At 61.6% G+C, this 22,463-nt stretch overlaps 2 protein-coding genes across 5 annotated transcripts in view; both read left to right on the forward strand.

The window, feature by feature from the left end:
- The window catches only part of elp4 (elongator acetyltransferase complex subunit 4), a 642,250-nt gene that overhangs the window by 490,392 nt on the left and 129,395 nt on the right, over window positions 1–22,463 (forward strand). The gene's annotated exons all lie outside the window — the stretch shown is intronic.
- Window positions 1,059–10,305, forward strand: LOC140493750 (E3 ubiquitin-protein ligase CCNB1IP1). The gene is made up of 3 exons (XM_072592590.1): window positions 1,059–1,373; window positions 8,875–9,205; window positions 9,901–10,305. The coding sequence occupies exons 1-3, from the start codon at window positions 1,077–1,079 to the stop codon at window positions 10,122–10,124; spliced, it is 852 nt and encodes a 283-aa protein (XP_072448691.1). The 5' UTR covers window positions 1,059–1,076; the 3' UTR covers window positions 10,125–10,305.

Raw genomic sequence — 22,463 nt, forward strand, 5'->3', positions numbered from 1 at the left:
CTCAGTGCTGGGGGAGTGTCTCTCAGTGCTGGGGGAGTGTCTCAGTGCTGGGGGAGTGTCTCAGTGCTGGGGGAGTGTCTCTGCGCTGGGGGTAATTGTCTCAGTGCTGGGGGAGTGTCTCAGTGCTGGGGGAGTGTCTCAGTGCTGGGGGGAGTATCTCAGTGCTGGGGGGAGTGTCTCAGTGCTGGGGGAGTGTCTCAGTGCTGGGGGGAGTGTCTCGGTGCTGGGGGAGTGTCGCGGTGCTGGGGGACGTCTCGGTGCTGGGGGAGTGTCTCGGTGCTGGGGGTGTGTCTCGGTGCTGGGGGTGTGTCTCGGTTCTGGGGGTGTGTCTCGGTGCTGGGGGTGTGTCTCGGTGCTGGGGGAGTGTCTCGGTGCTGGGGGAGTGTCTCGGTGCTGGGGGAGTGTCTCGGTGCTGGGGGAGTGTCTCGGTGCTGGGGGAGTGTCTCGGTGCTGGGGGAGTGTCTCGGTGCTGGGGGAGTGTCTCGGTGCTGGGGGAGTGTCTCAGTGATGGGGGGTGTGTCTCAGTGCTGGGGGAGTGTCTCAGTGCTGGGGGGAGTGTCTCAGTGCTGGGGGGAGTGTCTCAGTGCCGGGGGAGTGTCTCAGTGCTGGGGGGAGTGTCTCAGTGCTGGGGGGAGTGTCTCAGTGCCGGGGGAGTGTCTCAGTGCTGGGGGGAGTGTCTCAGTGATGGGGGGTGTGTCTCAGTGCTGGGGGAGTGTCTCAGTGCTCGGGGAGTATCTCAGTGCTGGGGGAGTGTCTCTGCGCTGGGGGTAATTGTCTCAGTGGGGGGACTGTCACAGACGTCACTGCGCCGCAGGAGCATGCGCTCTGGCAGCACGTCCCCCGCCACCGCCTGCCGGGAGCGTTGCGCGCGCTGCCCCACCCGCCAGTCGTCAGCAGCCGCATACGCGTGCGCGTTGCCGGCCCGCCGGTAACACGCCTGCGTACTTGACCCAGACGGTTTCCTCCCCCTCCCAGGTCACCCGTGCACGCCTGCGCGTTGCCGGCCCGCCAACACCGCGCATGCCCGTCCCGCGCGGCGCCTGCGCAGTGGCGTCGCCGCCTTGGCGGGGAGGCGGATGGCGATGTGCGAGGACGTGCTGCTGTGTAACTTCGCCAAGTGCCGGGCCAAGCTGTCGGGCTTCGCCTGGGTGACCGCCTGCTCGCACGTCTTCTGTGACCAGCACGGCAGCGGCGAGTTCAGCCGCTCGCCCGCCCTCTGCCCGGCCTGCAAGAGCGCGCTGGCCGGCAAGCTGGACATCGTCCGCACCGAGCTCAGCCCGTCCGAGGAGTACAAGGCCATGGTGCTGTCCGGCCTCCGGCCCGAGCTCATCCTGGACATCGCGTCGAGAGCGCTCGCCTTCTGGACCTACCAGGTCAGCTGACCCCGCTGCTGCAGCGCCCCCTGCGGCCGGGAGGGTCAGGGTCCTCCTCACACACCGCCCCCTGCGGACGGGAGGATCAGTGACCGCCCTCCACACACACCGCCCCCTGTGGACGGGAGGGTCAGTCACTCCTCCACACACACCGCCCCCTGTGGACGGGAGGGTCAGTCACTCCTCCTCCACACACACCGCCCCCTCTGGACGGGAGGGTCAGTGACCGCCCTCCGCACACACCGCCCCCTCTGGACGGGAGGGTCAGTGACCACTCCTCCTCACACACCGCCCCCTCTGGACGGGAGGGTCAGTGACCACTCCTCCTCACACACCGGCCCCTGTGGACGGGAGGGTCAGTGACTCCTCCTCACACACCGGCCCCTGTGGACGGGAGGGTCAGTGACCCCTCCTCCACACACACCGCCCCCCCCCCCCCCCGTGGACGGGAGGGTCAGTAACCCCTCCTCACACACCACCCCCTGTGGACGGGAGGGTCAGTGACCGCCCTCCTCACACACCGCCCCCTCTGGACGGGAGGGTCAGTGACCGCCCTCCTCACACACCGCCCCCTGTGGACGGGAGGGTCAGTCACTCCTCCACACACACCGCCCCTTCTGGACGGGAGGGTCAGTGACTGCCCTCCACACACACCGCCCCCTGCGGACGGGAGGGTCAGTCACTCCTCCACACACACCGCCCCCTCTGGACGGGAGGGTCAGTGACCGCCCTCCACACACACCGCCCCCTCTGGACGGGAGGGTCAGTGACCGCCCTCCTCACACACCGCCCCCTGTGGACGGGAGGGTCAGTCACTCCTCCACACACACCGCCCCTTCTGGACGGGAGGGTCAGTGACTGCCCTCCACACACACCGCCCCCTGCGGACGGGAGGGTCAGTCACTCCTCCACACACACCGCCCCCTCTGGACGGGAGGGTCAGTGACCGCCCTCCGCACACACCGCCCCCTCTGGACGGGACGGTCAGTGACCGCCCTCCTCACACACCGCCCCCTGCGGACGGGAGGGTCAGTGACCGCCCTCCTTACACACCGCCCCCTCTGGACGGGAGGGTCAGTCACTCCTCCTCCACACACACCGCACCCTGTGGACGGGAGGGTCAGGGTCCTCCTAACACACCGCCCCCTCTGGACGGGAGGGTCAGTGACCGCCCTCCTCACACACCGCCCCCTCTGGACGGGAGGGCCAGTCACTCCTCCACACACACCGCCCCCTCTGGTCGGGAGGGTCAGTGACTCCACCAACTCCTCCACACACACCGCCCCCCTGTGGACGGGAGGGTCAGTCACTCCTCCACACACACCGCCCCCCTCTGGACGGGAGGGTCAGTCACTCCTCCACACACACCGCCCCCCTCTGGTCGGGAGGGTCAGTGACCCCCTCCACACACACCGCCCCCTGTGGACGGGAGGGTCAGTGACCCCTCCTCCTCACACACCGCCCCTAGCGGCCGGGAGGGTCAGTGACCCCTCCTCCACACACACCACTCCCCTGTGGACGGGAGGGTCAGTGACCGCCCTCCTCACACACCGCCCCCCTGTGGACGGGAGGGTCAGTGACCGCCCTCCTCACACACCGCCCCCCTGTGGTCGGGAGGGTCAGTGACCCCTCCTCCTCACACACCGCCCCTAGCGGCCGGGAGGGTCAGTGACCCCTCCTCCACACACACCACCCCCCTGCGGTCGGGAGGGTCAGTGACCGCCCTCCTCATACACCGCCCCCTGTGGTCGGGAGGGTCAGTGACCCCCTCCACACACACCGCCCCCTGCGGTCGGGAGGGTCAGTGACTCCTCCTCCACACACACCACCCCCCTGCGGTCGGGAGGGTCAGTGACCCCCCTCCTCACACACCGCCCCCTGCGGCCGGGAGGGTCAATGGCCTCCTCATACACCGCCCCCTCTGGTCGCGAGGGTCGGTGACCCTTCCTCCTCACACACCCCCCCCCTCTGGCCAGGAGGATCGGTGACCCCCACCCCTCACACACCGCCCCCTTGTGGCCGGGAGGGTCGGTGACCCCTCCTCACACACCGCGCCCCTGCGGCCGGGACGGTCAGTCATGTTCTGGTTGAGTTGGCCGATTGGACCGGAATGGGCAGCTATGATCGGGAACGTCGAGAGTGCCCCGGGGGTAGTTTCCTAGAGCATTGTGTCATGGACCCAGCCGGGAATCTTGGACCTGCTGCTGGTCAATGAAGCGGGTTTGATGAATGGTCTGAGAGCGCAAGATCCCCTGGGGAATAGTGATCATAACGTGATGGGGATTCAACACTCGGTTCGAGAGTGAGAAACCGGGATCAGAAACAACAGTTAAATTAAGGGACTGGAACAAGAGAAGGGTGGAGTTAGCGGGAGTGAACCGGGTGGATGGATTAGCAGGAAGGACAATAACCAGGCATTGGCAGGCGTGCAGGGAGGTAACTCAGGACTCTCAGCACAAAATACATCGAGGAAAGGTTGAAGGAGAGGACGAACCAACCACGGCTAGCCAAGGAAGGAGACGACTGAATCAAAGGGAAGAGTTGATCAGCCAAGAGCCAGTCACGTGGTATTAGACCGATTAATGGGGCAAAAGGCTGCTGAATGCTCCAGCCCCAAAGACTTGCAACCTTGGGCCCTAACAGAGGGAGGTAAGGAGATAGTGGATGCATCAGGTCATAAGTTTCCCAAAATGTTTGGATTCTAGATATGGATGCTTCAGACAGGACAGAGAGGGAAGTAAAAGAGGTGGGGGGTGGGGAGGTGTGTCGGGGGGGGGAGGATTTGCATTGCTGGTCGGGGATGATATCACGGCTGTGCTAAAGGTGGACACTCTGGAGGGCTTGAGCAGTGAGGCATTATGAGAAATAAGAAGGGTGCAGTTACATTGTTGGAGCTGTATTACGGGCCTCCCAACAGGGAGCACGAGGGAGAAGAAACAATAGGTAAACAGATTATGGAAAGGCGTAGAGGCAACAGGGTGGTGGTGACGGGAGATTTTAACTTTCCCAACACTGACTGGGATCCACTTAGTGTCAGAGGTCAGGACTGGGGAGAATTTGTAAGGAGCATCCAGGAATGTTTTCGAGAGCAGTATGTGAATAGTCCGACAAGGGAAGGGGGCCATATTGGACCTGGTGTTGGGGAATGCGCCAGGCCAGTTGGTCGACGTTGCAGTGGGGGGATATCTTTGGGAGCAGTGACCACAAACTCTAAGTTTTAGAATACTCAAAGACAAAAGGTGAGAGTGGTCCTAAGGGAAAAGTACTGGGCTGGGCCAAGGCCAATTATATCAAAATTAGGCAGGAGCTGGGAAATGTGGATTGGACACGGCTATTTGAAGGCAAGCCCACATTTGAGATGTGGGAGGCTTTCAAAGATAAGGTTAAAGATAGTGCAGGATAGGCATGTCCCTTTGAAAGGCAAGATTCGTCAACCGTGGATGACAGGAGAAATTGTGTGACTAGCCAAGAGGAAAAGGGAAGCGTACATAAGGTCCAGGCAGCTTAGAAAAGAACGGGCCCTGGAGGAATATCGGGACCAATCTTAAACAAGGAATCAAGTCAGCGAAAAGGGGGCATGAAATAACTTTAATGAGCAGAATTAAGGAGAATCCCAAGGCCTTTTATTCATATATAAGAAGCAAGAGGATAACTAGAGAAAGGGTTGGTCCACTAAAGGAATAAGGAAGGAAGGTTGTGTGTGAAACCTGGGAAAATGGGTGAGATTACTTTGCATCAGTGTTCACTGAGGAGAGGGACACCGTGATTGTTGAGATTAGAGACAGAAGTTTGTTTACTCTGGATCATGTTGATACAAGGAGGGGGGATGTGTTGGGTAGGCTAAAGGATATTAAGGTGGACAAATCCCCAGGACCAGACAGGATCTGTCCCAGGTTGCTGAGGGAGACGAGAGAGGAAATAGCTGGGGCCCTGACAGGTATCTTTGTAGCATCCTTAAACACAGGTGAAGTGCCAGAGGACTGGAGAGTTGTCCCCCTGTACAAGAAGGGTAGTAGGGATATTCCAGGTAACTACAGACCAGTGAGCCTATCGTCAGTGGTGGGAAAGTTGCTGCAGAAGGTACTGAGGGATGGAATCTATTTATATTTGGAAGAGAATGGGCTTATCTGTGATAGGCCGGGGAGACCTTACCAACTTAATAGAGTTCTTCGAGGAAGTGACCAAGTTGATAGATGAAGGAAGGGCTGTAGATGTCATATACATGGCCTTTAGTAAGGTGTTTGATAAGGTTCCCCATGGTAGACTAATGGAGAAAGTGAAGTCACATGGTGTGCAGGGTGTTCTAGCTCGGTGGGTAAAGAACTGGTTGAGCAACAGGAGACAGAGAGTAGTAGTTGAAGGGAGTTTCTCGAAATGGAGAAAGGTGCCCAGTGGTGTTCCACAGGGGTCAGTATTGGGGCCACTGTTGTTTGTAATATACAGAAATGATCTGGAAGAAGGCACTGTTGGTCTGATCAGCAAGTTTGCAGATGACACAAAGATTGGTGGAGTAGCAGAAAGCATAAGGGACTGTCAGAGAATACAGGAGGATACAGATAGACTGGAGAGTTGGGCAGAAAAGTGGCAGATGGAGTTCAATCCAGGTAAATGGGAGGTGATGCATTGTGGGAAGTCTAATTCTAGAGCGAACTATACTGTAAACGGAAGAGCCTTGGGAAAAGGGGATGGGCAGAGAGATCTGGGAGTGCAGGTCCATTGTACCCTGAAGGTGGCTGCACTGGTGGATAGAGTGGTCAAGAAGGCATATGGTATGCTTGCCTTCATTGGACGGGGTATTGAGTATAAGAGTTGGCAGGTCATGTTAACATTGTACAAGACACTGGTTCGGCCGCATTTAGAATACTGTGTACAGTTCTGGTCGCCACGTTACCAAGAGGATGTGGACGTGTTGGAGACGGAACAGAGAAGGTTTACAAGGATGTTGCCTGGTGTGGAAGGGGCTAGCGATGAAGAGAGGCTGAGTAGGTTGGTTTCATTAGATAAAAGGAGGTTGAGGGGGGGACATGATTGAGGTTTACAAAATCATGAAGGGGATAGGCAGGTGGATAGAGACAAGCTTCTTCCCCAGGGTGAGGGATTCAAGAACGAGAGGTCACGTGTTCAAGGTGAGAGGTGGAAAATTTAAGGGGGACACAGGCGGCAGGTACTTTACACAGAGGGTGGTGGGTGTCTGGAACGCGTTGTCAGCAGAGGTGGTAGAGGCAGGCACGATAGATTCATTTAAGATGCATCTGGACAGATGTATGAGGAGGTGGGGAACAGACGGATACAGACCCTTAGGAAATGGGCGACAGGTTTAGACAGGGGATTTGGATCGGCTCAGGCTTGGAGGGCCGAAGGGCCTGTTCCTGGGCTGTAAATTATCTTTGTTCTTTGGAGAAGTGCAAGAGGATTGGCAAACTACCAGCGTGACACCCCCAATTGACTGGTTAGAGATCTTCAAGGAAGTCTCAATCAGGGTGGATCAAGGGGGAACCAGTAGACATGCTGTATTTCAACTTCCCAGAAGACGTTCGCCAAGGTGGGTCAGAAACCTGTGAGGGTGAGAGCCCATGGTGTCGGAGGTAGGGTGCTGGTACAGATGGAGAACTGTCCAGCGGGCAGGGGACGGAGTAGGGGGAAGGGGCTCTTTCTTGGCTTGGTGACCCGCGGCCGTAACCGTTTACAGAATGTACTCATGACTGGGAGGGGAGGGGAGGATGTGGCGCAGTCGGATTTGCAGACCGGTGGGGAAGGCGACTTGTGAGAGGGACGCAAATGGTTCACAGAGAGGTATCGATCACGAGAGAAAAGTTGGCAGACAGAGTGTGACATGGGACGATGCAAAATTGCTGGTTTTGCAAGGGAGGTCGAAAGGTTGGAACGCACAGATTGAGAAGGACACCACTCTGACTGGGACAACCCATCCAACCTGGGACAGGCTAAACAGAGACGAGCCCGGGAATTCCGACAGGCCCTGGCATTCAAACCCGAAACATCCATCGATAACTACGTCGATTTGGACCCCATTTACCAACCGCTGAGACAGGGAACCGGAAATGATACCGACCATCACAACAGACCAACACCCATGAGTAGAAAGTGGGACAGAAGACCAGTGCTTCACCGGAGGCTCACTGATGATGTTACCGAGCGCGGTGACGAAACGTCAGGAGAACCAGACCCACCGGCACAGCGAGCGAATTTATAACCTGATCCACGACCCGAATCTGCTCCAAAACCGCGGAGCAGAACTGGACACAAACAGAGAGCAAACTCCCACACAGAGGGGGTGCAATGGTCGGCATGGACAAGTCGGGCCGAAGGGCCCGTTTCCACCCTCTCCGACTCGGGGAGACCACTGTACGTGGGCTAGCACACCCAGGGACAGCAGGGAATCAGGAAGGGGAGTGAAAGGTTGGCCGTAACCTCAAGGGGGTTGAGGTGTACGAGGAGGGATGTTTTACTGTGACCGGACAAGGTACTCTGGAGGTTGCTCCTGGAGCACCCTGAACAGTTTTGGTTCCCCGTGTTTAATCAGACATATTATTCCCCTGGAGACAATCCAGAGGAGGTTCACTCAGACGATCCCTGGGGTACGGTGGAACTTTCTGATGAGCTAAGGTTAAGCAGGTTGGGACTGTGCTCATTGGTACGTATCGGACCAGGAGGTTAATGCCAGGAGGACATTTCTCCTGACAGGAGAGGTTAAAACCCGAGGGGTCACAGACTCAGAACAAAGGGGAGGGGAGGAGGAATTTCTTCTCTCAGTGAGGAGTGGGGGGGGGGTGGAGTTGTGAGTCTTTGGTGCTCTGGTTTCCTCCCACAATCCAGGGATGTAAGGTTAGGGTGGATTGGCTATGTTAAATTAGTCATAGTGCCCAGGGATGTCGAGGTTAGAGTGGGATTGGCCGTGCTAAATTACCCAGAGTGCCCAGGGATGTGCAGGTTAGGGTGGATTGGCCGAGCTAAATTACCCATAGTGCCCAGGGAGGTGCAGGTTAGGGTGGATTGGCCGTGCTAAATTACCCATAGTGCCCAGGGATGTGCAGGTTAGGGTGGATTGGCCGTGCTAAATTACCCATAGTGCCCAGGGATGTACAGGTTAGGATGGATTGGCCGTGCTAAATTACCCATAGTGCCCAGGGATGTGCAGGTTAGGGTGGATTGGTCAAGGAGTAGATGTTGAGTAATAGCGGAATGCGTCTGGGTGGGTTACTCTTCGGAGGGTCAGTGTGGACCTGTTGGGCCGAAGGGCCTGTTTCCACACTGTCGGGGATTTTTCTGCTTCCATAACCAGAATATTGGATCCTATTGAATGGTGGAGTAGGGCCCCCTCCTGTTCCTGGGGGGGGGGGGGGGGGGGGGGGGGGTGACCCACGCAGCTCAGAGCCCGGCTGGGTCAGACAGACGGTTTCTGTCCTCCCCAGAAACGACCCCTCGGTATTTCCACTCCGCGGAGGGGGGGGGGAGCTGGTTTTAACTCACCTCCCTCTCTCAGATCCACCAGGAGAGGCTGTACCAGGAGTACGCCTACAGCAAGGCCGAGAGCCGCCTGAAGCAGATGGAGAAACTGTACACCCAGCAGATCCAGGGGAAGGACATGGAGGTCAGCAACAGCCGCGGGGAGGTCTCCTCACTCAAGAAGCTGCTGGAGGAGTACAAGAAGAAGTACAGCGAGATCTCGGAGAAGCTGATGGAGAGGAACCGACAGTACCAGAAACTGCAAGGGCTCTACGACAGCTTGAGGCTCCGCACCCTGGCGATGACTGGAGAGGGAGACTCCACAGTGTCTGCTCCACCTTCCACAGCTCTCTATAGCCTGCCCATGGGTAAGGGGGAGGCAGCTCCCTGACCTCCATCCTTCCGAAACCACCACCAGCACCGCGTGCTCTTCACTCACCTTGGTCTCCCTCTCTCCCTTTATCTGTGTTCCTCCCTCGGTCACCATCCCTCTCTCCCTGTCTCGGGCTCCGGCCCTCCCTCCATCTCTCTTTCTGTCTCTCTCTCTCTCCATCCCTCCATCTCTATCACCATCCCTCCCTCTGTCTCCCTCCCTATCGCTGCTTCCTCCCTCCTTCCATCTCCCTTTCTCCGTCTCCATCCCTCCCTCCGTCTTCCTCTCCCTTACTCTGTCCCTCCCTCTCTCTCTTACACTTTCTGTCTCCGTCCCTCTCTCACTGAGCTGTCTTCCTCCACGTGTGTCTGACTCTACACACTCTATCCCTCAGTCTCGTTCTCTCTCTCTCCCTCCTTCTCACTGTCCCACTCTCTGCAGTCACACACTGTTCGATATGTTAGATTAGATTAGATTACGTACAGTGTGCAAACTCCACACCGTCGGTCGCCTGAGGCGGGGATTGAACCGGGGTCTCTGGCGCAGTGAGGCAGCAGTGCTAACCCCTGTGTCACCGTGATGGTCTTTAATGTGGAGATGTGGGGGGGTGGGGGGAGACACGGGGATGTGATGGGGCACTGGGGTTTGCTGCTGACCACATTCCTCGCTTCTCTCCCTCTCTCCCTGCAGGGGGCCTGGCGAAGTACGTCCCGACGGAGAGCCCCCAGGGCAGGCCGGCTGCCGGGGAGGGTGGGGACTTCCACCTGCGTCCGTCCTTCTTCGGCTCCCCCGTGACTGAGCGGCCGGGGGGTTTCTTCACCTTCTCCCCGGGCGAAGGGGCTGCCCCGGAGCTCCGTCAACCCCAGGCCCAGGCTCTGGGGGCAAACGGCCTGTACACGATGAAGAAGATGTGAACGGGAGGTGGCTCGGGGAGGGGCCCTGGGGGGACCCAGAGGCTGACCGCTTCCCCCCCCCCCCCCACCACCTGATGTCGCCATGTCCCCCTCCCTCAGGGCTTCGCTCCTCCCCACCCGTTTGTTTCAGAGTTCTGACCATTAAAGCTTCCTTTTTTGCCTTTGAGCGGAACTCCCCCCCCCCCCAGGTGTCTGGTCTCCTTTCTTTCTCCTCCCTCTCACCCCTCCCCTCCCCTCCCCGCCCGCTCTCTGCTTCCTTCAGCCCGGCCTTGCGTCGCGTTCCCGCAGCAAGCCCCGCCACAACCCGTCTCGGGTCAACGGTTCGGACCGCCACTGTTCGGAACAGAAAGGACGAGCAACATGAGAACAGCGAGGCCACTCCTGGGGAGTGACGCTGCGCAGAGAGACCTTGGGCCGCAGGTTGCAGAGTTCCTCCAAAGTGGGGTCTCAGGTCGAAGGCAGAGGGGGGGGTTTTTCAGACTGGAGGCCTGTGACCAGTGGAGTGCCACAAGGATCGGTGCAGAGTCCTCTACTGTTTGTCATTTACATAAATGATTTGGATGTGAGCGTAAGAGATACAGTTAGTAAGTTTGTAGGTGACACCAAAATTGGAGGGTGTAGTGGACAGTGAAGAGGGTTCCCTCAGATTACACCAGGATCTGGACCAGATGGGCCCATGGGCTGAGAAGGGGCAGATGGAGTTTAATTCAGATAAATGTGAGGTACTGCATTTTGGGAAAGCAAATCTTAGCAGGACTTATACACTTAATGGTAAGGTCCGAGGGAGTGTTGCTGAACAAAGAGACCTTGGAGTGCAGATTCATAGCTCCTTGAAAGTGGAGTCACAGGTCGATAGGATAGTGAAGGCAGCGTTTGGTATGGTCTCCTTTATTGGTCAGAGTATTGAGTACAGGAGTTGGGAGGGTCATGTTGGGGCTATACAGGACATTGGTTAGGGGCCACTGTTGGAATATTGGGTGCAATTCTGGTCTCCTTCCTATCGGAAAGATGTTGTGAAACTTGAAAGGGTTCAGAAAAGATTTACAAGGATGTTGTCAGGGTTGGAGGGTCTGAGCTACAGGGAGAGGCTGAACGGGCTGGGGCTGTTTTCCCTGGAGCGTCGGGGACTGAGAGGTGACCCTTATAGAGGGTTATAAAATCATGGGGGGACATGGAGAGGGTAAATAGACAAGGTCTTTACCCCCCTGGGGTGGGGGAGTCCAGAACTAGAGGGGCGTAGGTTAAAGGGGAAAGGGGAAAGGGAGCTGAGGGGTAACTTTTTCCCCCCAGAGGGTGGTGTGTGTGTGGAATGAGCTGCCAGAGGAAGTGGGGGAGGCTGGGACAATGACAGCATGGAAAAGGGATCAGGATGGGGACAGGAATAGGAAGGGGTTAGAGGGAGATGGGCCAAGGGCTGGGGAATGGGACTGGATTAGGGTTAGGGGCATCTGGGTCAGCAGGGACAGGATGGGCCGAAGGGTCTGTGTCTGTGCTGTATGTCTCTGTCACACAGGGAGCTGTGCTCAGGCGCCCGCTGTGCCCTTGGACTCTAGCCCAACAGGAGCAGACAGGATCTGTCCGCAAGAAACCAGGAAGGTAAACGCAACGTTGGCTGTGACTGGAGTTCAGAACTGGGGACGGGGTGATGCACAGCTCTAACCTGAGGCAGGAGTAAACCCACACAGGGTGGGGATGGTACCACCAGGAGGGGATCTCAGGGGGGGGGGATTCACACTGGAGCTGAGACCGTCGGTAAGGGGGAGAGAGGGGGGGGTCAGGGGGTTATAAACCAGGTCGCGATCGGTCTCAGCAGTGTCCCAGCTCCCTCACCACACCCCCCCCACCAACCCCCTGCTCTCTGACACACACACACACCCCACACTCACACACACACACACCCCACACTCACACACACCCCCCGCTCTCTGACACACACACACACCCCCCGCTCTCTGACACACACACACACACCCCCCGCTCTCTGACACACACACACACACCCCGCTCTCTGACACACACACACACCCCCCCCGCTCTCTGACACACACACACACACACCCCGCTCTCTGACACACACACCCCCCCCGCTCTCTGACACACACACACACACACCCCGCTCTCTGACACACACACACACCCCGCTCTCACACACACACACCCCGCTCACACACACACACCCCGCTCTCACACACACACACCCCGCTCTCACACACACACCCCGCTCTGACACACACACCCCCCGCTCTGACACACACACCCCCCGCTCTGACACACACACCCCCCGCTCTGACACACACACCCCCCACACTCTCTGACACACACACACACCCCCCCCGCTCTCTGACACACACACCCCCCCGCTCTCTGACACACACACACACCCCCCCGCTCTCTGACACACACACACACACACCCCCCGCTCTCTGACACACACACACACACACCCCGCTCTCACACACACACACACACACCCCGCTCTCACACACACACACCCCGCTCACACACACACACACACCCCGCTCTCACACACACACCCCGCTCTGACACACACACCCCCCGCTCTGACACACACACCCCCCACACTCTCTGACACACACACACACCCCCCCGCTCTCTGACACACACACACACCCCCCCGCTCTCTGACACACACACACCCCCCCCGCTCTCTGACACACACACACCCCCCCCGCTCTCTGACACACACACACACACACCCCGCTCTCACACACACACACCCCGCTCACACACACACACACACACACCCCGCTCACACACACACACACACCCCGCTCTCACACACACACACCCCGCTCACACACACACACACCCCGCTCTCACACACACACACCCCGCTCTCACACACACACCCCGCTCTCACACACACACCCCGCTCTCACACACACACCCCCGCTCTCACACACACACCCCACACTCTCACACACACACACACACACACCCCCCACACTCTCTGACACACACACACACCCCGCTCTCTGACACACACACACACCCCGCTCTCTGACACACACACACACCCCGCTCACACACACACACACACCCCGCTCACACACACACACACCCCGCTCACACACACACACACCCCGCTCACACACACACACACCCCGCTCACACACACACACCCCCGCTCTGACACACACACCCCCCGCTCTGACACACACACCCCCCACACTCTCTGACACACACACACACCCCCCCGCTCTCTGACACACACACCCCCCGCTCTCTGACACACACACACACACCCCCCGCTCTCTGACACACACACACACACACCCCCCCCGCTCTCTGACACACACACACACACACCCCGCTCTCACACACACACACCCCGCTCACACACACACACACCCCGCTCACACACACACACACCCCGCTCACACACACACACACCCCGCTCACACACACACACACCCCGCTCTCACACACACACACCCCGCTCTCACACACACACCCCGCTCTCACACACACACCCCACACTCTCACACACACACCCCACACTCTCACACACACACACACACACACCCCCCACACTCTCTGACACACACACACACCCCCGCTCTCTGACACACACACACACCCCGCTCTCTGACACACACACACCCCCCCCGCTCTGACACACACACACACCCCCCTGCTCTCTGACACACACACACACACACACACCCCCCGCTCTGACACACACACACACCCCCCCGCTCTGACACACACACATACCCCCCCCGCTCTCTGACACACACACACACACCCCCCTGCTCTCTGACACACACACACACAACCCCCGCTCTCACACACACACACACACCCCCGCTCTCTGACACACACACACACACACCCCGCTCTCACACACACACACCCCGCTCTCACACACACACACCCCGCTCTCACACACACACACACACCCCACACTCTCACACACACACCCCCCACACTCTCTGACACACACACACACCCCGCTCTCTGACACACACACACACCCCCCGCTCTGACACACACACACACACACACCCCCCGCTCTCTGACACACACACACACCCCCCCGCTCTGACACACACACACACCCCCCCGCTCTCTGACACACACACACACCCCCCGCTCTCTGACACACACACACCCCCCGCTCTCTGACACACACACACACCCCCCGCTCTCTGACACACACACACACCCCCTCCGCTCTCTGACACACACCCACCCCCCGCTCTCTGACACACACCCACCCCCCGCTCTCTGACACACACACCCACCCCCCGCTCTCTGACACACACCCACCCCCCGCTCTCTGACACACACCCACCCCCCGCTCTCTGACACACACCCACCCCCCGCTCTCTGACACACACCCACCCCCCGCTCTCTGACACACACCCACCCCCCGCTCTCTGACACACACACACCCCCCGCTCTCTGACACACACACACACACCCCCTCCGCTCTCTGACACCCACCCACCCCCCGCTCTCTGACACACACACACCCACCCCCCGCTCTCTGACACACACACACACCCCCCCGCTCTCTGACACACACACACCCCCCCGCTCTCTGACACACACACACACACACACACCCCCCGCTCTCTGACACACACACACACCCCTGCTCTCTGACACACACACACACACCCCCCCGCTCTCTGACACACACACACACACCCCCCGCTCTCTGACACACACACACACCCCCCCGCTCTCTGACACACACACACACCCCCCCCCGCTCTCTGACACACACACACACCCCCCCCGCTCTCTGACACACACACACACACCCCGCTCTCTGACACACACACACACCCCCCCCGCTCTCTGACACACACACACACCCCCCCGCTCTCTGACACACACACACACACCCCCCCGCTCTCTGACACACACACACACACACACACACCCCCCCGCTCTGACACACACACACACCCCCCCGCTCTCTGACACACACACACACCCCCCCCGCTCTCTGACACACACACACACCCCCCCCCGCTCTCTGACACACACACACACCCCCCCCGCTCTCTGACACACACACACACACACCCCCCCGCTCTCTGACACACACACACACCCCCCTGCTCTCTGACACACACACACACAACCCCCGCTCTGACACACACACCCCCCCGCTCACACACACACACACACACCCCCCCGCTCTGACACACACACATACCCCCCCCCGCTCTCTGACACACACACACACACCCCCCTGCTCTCTGACACACACACACACCCCCGCTCTCTGACACACACACACACACACCCCGCTCTGACACACACACATACCCCCCCCGCTCTCTGACACACACACACACCCCCCTGCTCTCTGACACACACACACACAACCCCCGCTCTCACACACACACACACACCCCCGCTCTCTGACACACACACACACACAACCCCGCTCTCACACACACACACACACACCCCGCTCTCACACACACACACACACCCCACACTCTCACACACACACCCCCCACACTCTCTGACACACACACACACCCCGCTCTCTGACACACACACACACACACACACACCCCCCCCGCTCTCTGACACACACACACACCCCCCCGCTCTCTGACACACACACACCCCCCCGCTCTCTGACACACACACACACACACACACCCCCCCCGCTCTCTGACACACACACACACCCCCCCGCTCTCTGACACACACACCCCCCCCGCTCTCTGACACACACACACACACCCCCCCGCTCTCTGACACACACACACACACACCCCCGCTCTCTGACACACACACACACACACCCCCGCTCTCTGACACACACACACACACACACCCCCCCCGCTCTCTGACACACACACACACACACACCCCCGCTCTCTGACACACACACACACACCCCCCGCTCTCTGACACACACACACACACCCCCCACACTCTCTGACACACACACACACCCCCGCTCTCTGACACACACACACACCCCCGCTCTCTGACACACACACACACCCCCGCTCTCTGACACACACACACACCCCCGCTCTCTGACACACACACACACCCCCCGCTCTCTGACACACACACACACCCCCCCGCTCTGACACACACACACACCCCCCCCGCTCTCTGACACACACACACACCCCCCGCTCTCTGACACACACACACCCCCCGCTCTCTGACACACACACACACCCCCCGCTCTCTGACACACACACACCCCCCGCTCTCTGACACACACACACACCCCCCGCTCTCTGACACACACACACACCCCCGCTCTGACACACACACACACACCCCCCGCTCTCTGACACACACACACCCCCCCGCTCTCTGACACACACACACACCCCGCTCTCTGACACACACACACACCCCCCGCTCTCTGACACACACACACACCCCCCGCTCTCTGACACACACACACCCCCCGCTCTCTGACACACACCCACCCCCCGCTCTCTGACACACACCCACCCCCCCGCTCTCTGACACACACCCACCCCCCGCTCTCTGACACACACACACACCCCCTCCGCTCTCTGACACCCACACACCCCCCGCTCTCTGACACACACACACCCACCCCCCGCTCTCTGACACACACACACACCCCCCGCTCTCTGACACACACACACACCCCCCGCTCTCTGACACACACACACACACCCCCCCGCTCTCTGACACACACACACACCCCTGCTCTCTGACACACACACACACACCCCCCCGCTCTCTGACACACACACACACCCCCCCCCCGCTCTCTGACACACACACACACACCCCCCCGCTCTCTGACACACACACACACCCCCCCGCTCTCTGACACACACACACACCCCCCCCGCTCTCTGACACACACACACACCCCTGCTCTCTGACACACACACACACACCCCCCCCCGCTCTCTGACACACACACACACCCCCCCCCGCTCTCTGACACACACACACACCCCCCCCCGCTCTCTGACACACACACACACCCCCCCCGCTCTCTGACACACACACACACACACCCCCCGCTCTCTGACACACACACACACCCCCCTGCTCTCTGACACACACACACACAACCCCCGCTCTGACACACACACCCCCCCCCCCCCCCCCCCCCCCCACCCCCCGCCCTCCCCCCCCACACACCCCCCCCCCCCCTCGACACCCCCCCCCCTCCCCCCCCCCCCTCCCCGACCCCCCACCCCCCCCCCCCACCCCCCCCCCCCCCCCCCCCCCCCCCCCCCCCCCCCCCCCCCCCCCCCCCCCCCCCCCCCCCCCCCCCCCCCCCCCCCCCACCCCCCCCCCCCCCCCCCCCCCCCCCCCCCCCCCCCCCCCCCCCCCCCCCCCCCCCCCCCCCCCCCCCCCCCCCCCCCCCCCCCCCCCCCCCCCCCCCCCCACCCCCCCCCCCCCCCCCCCCCCCCCCCCCCCCCCCCCCCCCCCCCCCCCCCCCCCCCCCCCCCCCCCCCCCCCCCCCCCCCCCCCCCCCCCCCCCCCCCCCCCCCCCCCCCCCCCCCCCCCCCCCCCCCCCCCCCCCCCCCCCCCCCCCCCCCCCCCCCCCCCCCCCCCCCCCCCCCCCCCCCCCCCCCCCCCCCCCCCCCCCCCCCCCCCCCCCCCCCCCCCCCCCCCCCCCCCCCCCCCCCCCCCCCCCCCCCCCCCCCCCCCTCCCCCCCCCCCCCCCCCCCCCCCCCCCCCCCCCCCCCCACCCCCCCCCCCCCCTCGCCCCCACCCCACCCCCCCCCACCCCCCCCCCCCCCCCCCCCCCCCCCCCCCCCCCCCCCCCCCCCCCCCTCCCCAGCCCCCCCCCCCCCCCCCCCCCCCCCCCCCCCCCCCCCCCCCCCCCCCCCCCCCCCCCCCCCCCCCCCCCCCCCCCCCCCCCCCCCCCTCACACACACACACCCCCCCCGCTCTGACACACACACAACCCCCCCCGCTCTCTGACACACACACACACACCCCCCTGCTCTCTGACACACACACACCCCCCCCGCTCTCAGCACACACACCACACACCCCCCCGCTCTCTGACACACACACACACACACAACCCCCCGCTCTCACACACACACACACACCCCACACTCTCACACACACACCCCCCACACTCTCTGACACACACACACACCCCGCTCTCTGACACACACACACACACACACACACCCCCCCCGCTCTCTGACACACACACACACCCCCCCGCTCTCTGACACACACACACACACCCCCCCGCTCTCTGACACACACACACACACACACACACCCCCCCGCTCTCTGACACACACACACACCCCCCCCGCTCTCTGACACACACACACACACCCCCCCGCTCTCTGACACACACACACACACACACACCCCCCCGCTCTCTGACACACACACACACACCCCCCCGCTCTCTGACACACACACACACACACACACACCCCCCCGCTCTCTGACACACACACACCCCCCCGCCTCTCTGACACACACACACACACCCCCCCGCTCTCTGACACACACACACACACCCCGCTCTCTGACACACACACACCCCCCACACTCTCTGACACACACACACACCCCCCCCGCTCTCTGACACACACACACACCCCCCCGCTCTCTGACACACACACCCCCCCCGCTCTCTGACACACACACACACCCCCCCGCTCTCTGACACACACACACACACACCCCCGCTCTCTGACACACACACACACCCCCCCGCTCTCTGACACACACACCCCCCCCGCTCTCTGACACACACACACACCCCCCCCGCTCTCTGACACACACACACACACACCCCCGCTCTCTGACACACACACACACACACCCCCGCTCTCTGACACACACACACACACACACACCCCCGCTCTCTGACACACACACACACACCCCCCGCTCTCTGACACACACACACACACCCCCCACACTCTCTGACACACACACACACCCCCGCTCTCTGACACACACACACACCCCCGCTCTCTGACACACACACACACCCCCCCGCTCTCTGACACACACACACACCCCCCCGCTCTCTGACACACACACACACACCCCCGCTCTCTGACACACACACACACACACCCCCCCGCTCTTTGACACACACACACACACCCCCCCGCTCTCTGACACACACACACACACACCCCCCCGCTCTCTGACACACACACACACACACACCCCCGCTCTCTGACACACACACACACACCCCCGCTCTCTGACACACACACACACACCCCCCCGCTCTCTGACACACACACACACACAGACACACCCCCGCTCTCTGACACACACACACACACACCCCCCCCGCTCTCTGACACACACACACACACACCCCCCCGCTCTCTGACACACACACACACACACACCCCCGCTCTCTGACACACACACACACACACCCCCCCCGCTCTCTGACACACACACACACACACACACCCCCGCTCTCTGACACACACACACACACCCCCGCTCTCTGACACACACACACACACACACATGGAGCCACATTTCCAACATATCTACTTTTAATCAGCTGTTTTACAAACATAAAGCCGATCTGGCCCGGAAACGTCACCGTCACTGACTTACACACAGGAAACAAACAAAGGTGTACACTTCTGGAGGTTAACTGGAGAAATATATATAAATATATACATGTTCTCTTAAAAAAAAACACCATGGGAAATATATACATCTATGTACACTTTGCAAACTGTATCAAAGAGGGTGTATCAAAGTGAGTGGAGGGTAATCTTTCCCCCCCTCCCACCTCCCCCAGTCTCTGGGGAAGGTGGGGGATGCACCGGCAGGAAAGGGGACCAGGACTCGGTGAACCCACACGGGTGGGTCAGAGCAGGGACTGCCTCACAGAGACTCCGATAAAGGGCTGGCGGTGGGTGGGTGGGCCCCACCGGTGTCTGCAGGAAACCCCTGGGCTGGAGGGGGTGCTTGACCGGAGCTGCGGGTGTGTTCTGGGGTCGGGGAGGGTGGGTGGTGGGGATATGGTCACATCTGGTTGTGGTCCCTCAGAGACACAGCCCGTAACCGCCAGCGTTTACTGGAGGGGAGGGCAATCTGCCCGACCTGGGGGATTCGGCCATCTCCGCTGGTGGTCTCTGTTTGGGGATGGGGTGGGGAGATATGGCTGCATCTGTCAGGGGTCAGGTGGTCTCGGAGGGTTTGGGGAGTGGGGAGAGATATTGCCGTATCCCGCGGTGTTGTCCGAGGGTTCGGGGGGGGGGGTGTGTGAGGATCTGGCCCTATCCCGCGGTGTTCTCCGAGGGTTCGGGGGGGGTGTGAGGATCTGGCCCTATCCTCCGGGGGGTCTCCGAGGGTTCGGGGGGGGTGTGAGGATCTGGCCCTATCCTCCGGGGGGTCTCCGAGGGTTCGGGGGGTGTGAGGATCTGACCCTATCCCCCGGGGGGGTCCCCGAGGGTTCGGGGGGGGTGAGGATCTGGCCCTATCCCGCGGTGTTCCCCGAGGGTTCGGGGGGGTGTGAGGATCTGGCCCTATCCCGCGGTGTTCTCCGAGGGTTCGGGGGGGGGTGTGAGGATCTGGCCCTATCCTCCGGGGGGTCTCCGAGGGTTCGGGGGGGGGTGTGAGGATCTGGCCCTATCCTCCGGGGGGTCTCCGAGGGTTCGGGGGGGGTGTGAGGATCTGGCCCTATCCCGCGGTGTTCTCCGAGGGTTCGGGGGGGGTGTGAGGGTCTGGCCCTATCCCGCGGTGTTCTCCGAGGGTTCGGGGGGGGGTGTGAGGATCTGGCCCTATCCCGCGGTGTTCCCCGAGGGTTCGGGGGGGTGTGAGGATCTGACCCTATCCCGCGGTGTTCTCCGAGGGTTCGGGGGGGTGGGTGAGGGTCTGGCCCTATCCTCCGGGGGGTCTCCGAGGGTTCGGGGGGTGTGAGGATCTGGCCCTATCCTCCGGGGGGGTCTCCGAGGGTTCGGGGGGGTGTGAGGATCTGGCCCTATCCTCCGGGGGGTCTCCGAGGGTTCGGGGGGTGTGAGGATCTGACCCTATCCCCCCGGGGGGTCCCCGAGGGTTCGGGGGGGGGTGAGGACCTGGCCCTATCCCGCGGTGTTCCCCGAGGGTTCGGGGGGGTGTGAGGATCTGGCCCTATCCCGCGGTGTTCTCCGAGGGTTCGGGGGGGGGTGTGAGGATCTGGCCCTATCCTCCGGGGGGTCTCCGAGGGTTCGGGGGGGGTGTGAGGATCTGACCCTATCCCCCGGGGGGTCCCCGAGGGTTCGGGGGGGGGTGAGGATCTGGCCCTATCCCGCGGTGTTCTCCGAGGGTTCGGGGGGGTGTGAGGATCTGGCCCTATCCCGCGGTGTTCTCCGAGGGTTCGGGGGGGGGTGTGAGGATCTGGCCCTATCCCGCGGTGTTCTCCGAGGGTTCGGGGGGTGGGTGAGGGTCTGGCCCTATCCTCCGGGGGGTCTCCGAGGGTTCGGGGGGGTGTGAGGATCTAGCCCTATCCCGCGGTGTTCTCCGAGGGTTCGGGGGGGTTTGAGGATCTGGCCCTATCCCGCGGTGTTCTCCGAGGATTCGGGGGGGTGTGAGGATCTGACCCTATCCCGGGGGGTCTCCGAGGGTTCGGGGGGGTGTGAGGATCTGGCCCTATCCCGCGGTGTTCTCCGAGGGTTCGGGGGGGGGTGTGAGGATCTGGCCCTATCCCGCGGTGTTCTCCGAGGGTTTGGGGGGGGGGTGTGAGGATCTGGCCCTATCCCGGGGGGTCTCCGAGGGTTCGGGGGGGTGTGAGGATCTGGCCCTATCCCGCGGTGTTCTCCGAGGGTTCGGGGGGGTGTGAGGATCTGGCCCTATCCCGCGGTGTTCTCCGAGGGTTCGGGGGGGTGTGAGGATCTGGCCCTATCCCGCGGTGTTCTCCGAGGGTTCGGGGGGGGTGTGAGGATCTGGCCCTATCCCGCGGTGTTCTCCGAGGGTTCGGGGGGGTGTGAGGATCTGGCCCTATCCCGCGGTGTTCTCCGAGGGTTCGGGGGGGTGTGAGGATCTGGCCCTATCCTCCGGGGGGTCCCCGAGGGTTCGGGGGGGGTGTGAGGATCTGGCCCTATCCCGCGGTGTTCTCCGAGGGTTCGGGGGGGGGGTGTGAGGATCTGGCCCTATCCCGCGGTGTTCTCCGAGGGTTCGGGGGGGTGTGAGGATCTGGCACTATCCCGCGGTGTTCCCCGAGGGTTCGGGGGGGTGTGAGGATCTAGCCCTATCCTCCGGTGCCGAAGTCTCTTACTCGGTCTGGGGTTTGTAGTTGACGACTGCTCCAGCCTGGCTGCTCAGACTCTGCTTCCTCCCGTTCACCACCAGGACCAGAGGGCTCTCCACACGGATGTTCGTGAAGGAGAT

The sequence above is a fragment of the Chiloscyllium punctatum genome, chromosome 22 (genome assembly GCF_047496795.1).
Source record: "Chiloscyllium punctatum isolate Juve2018m chromosome 22, sChiPun1.3, whole genome shotgun sequence".
Taxonomy (NCBI): Eukaryota; Metazoa; Chordata; class Chondrichthyes; order Orectolobiformes; family Hemiscylliidae; genus Chiloscyllium; species Chiloscyllium punctatum.

Coding starts and splice junctions, on each gene's coding strand:
- LOC140493750 (XM_072592590.1), top strand. CDS start 1,077: ATGGCGATGTGCGAGGACGTGCTGCTGTGTAACTTCGCCAAGTGCCGG. Junction 1,374..8,874: donor TCGCCTTCTGGACCTACCAG/GTCAGCTGACCC, acceptor TCCCTCTCTCAG/ATCCACCAGGAGAGGCTGTA. Junction 9,206..9,900: donor TCTCTATAGCCTGCCCATGG/GTAAGGGGGAGG, acceptor CTCTCCCTGCAG/GGGGCCTGGCGAAGTACGTC.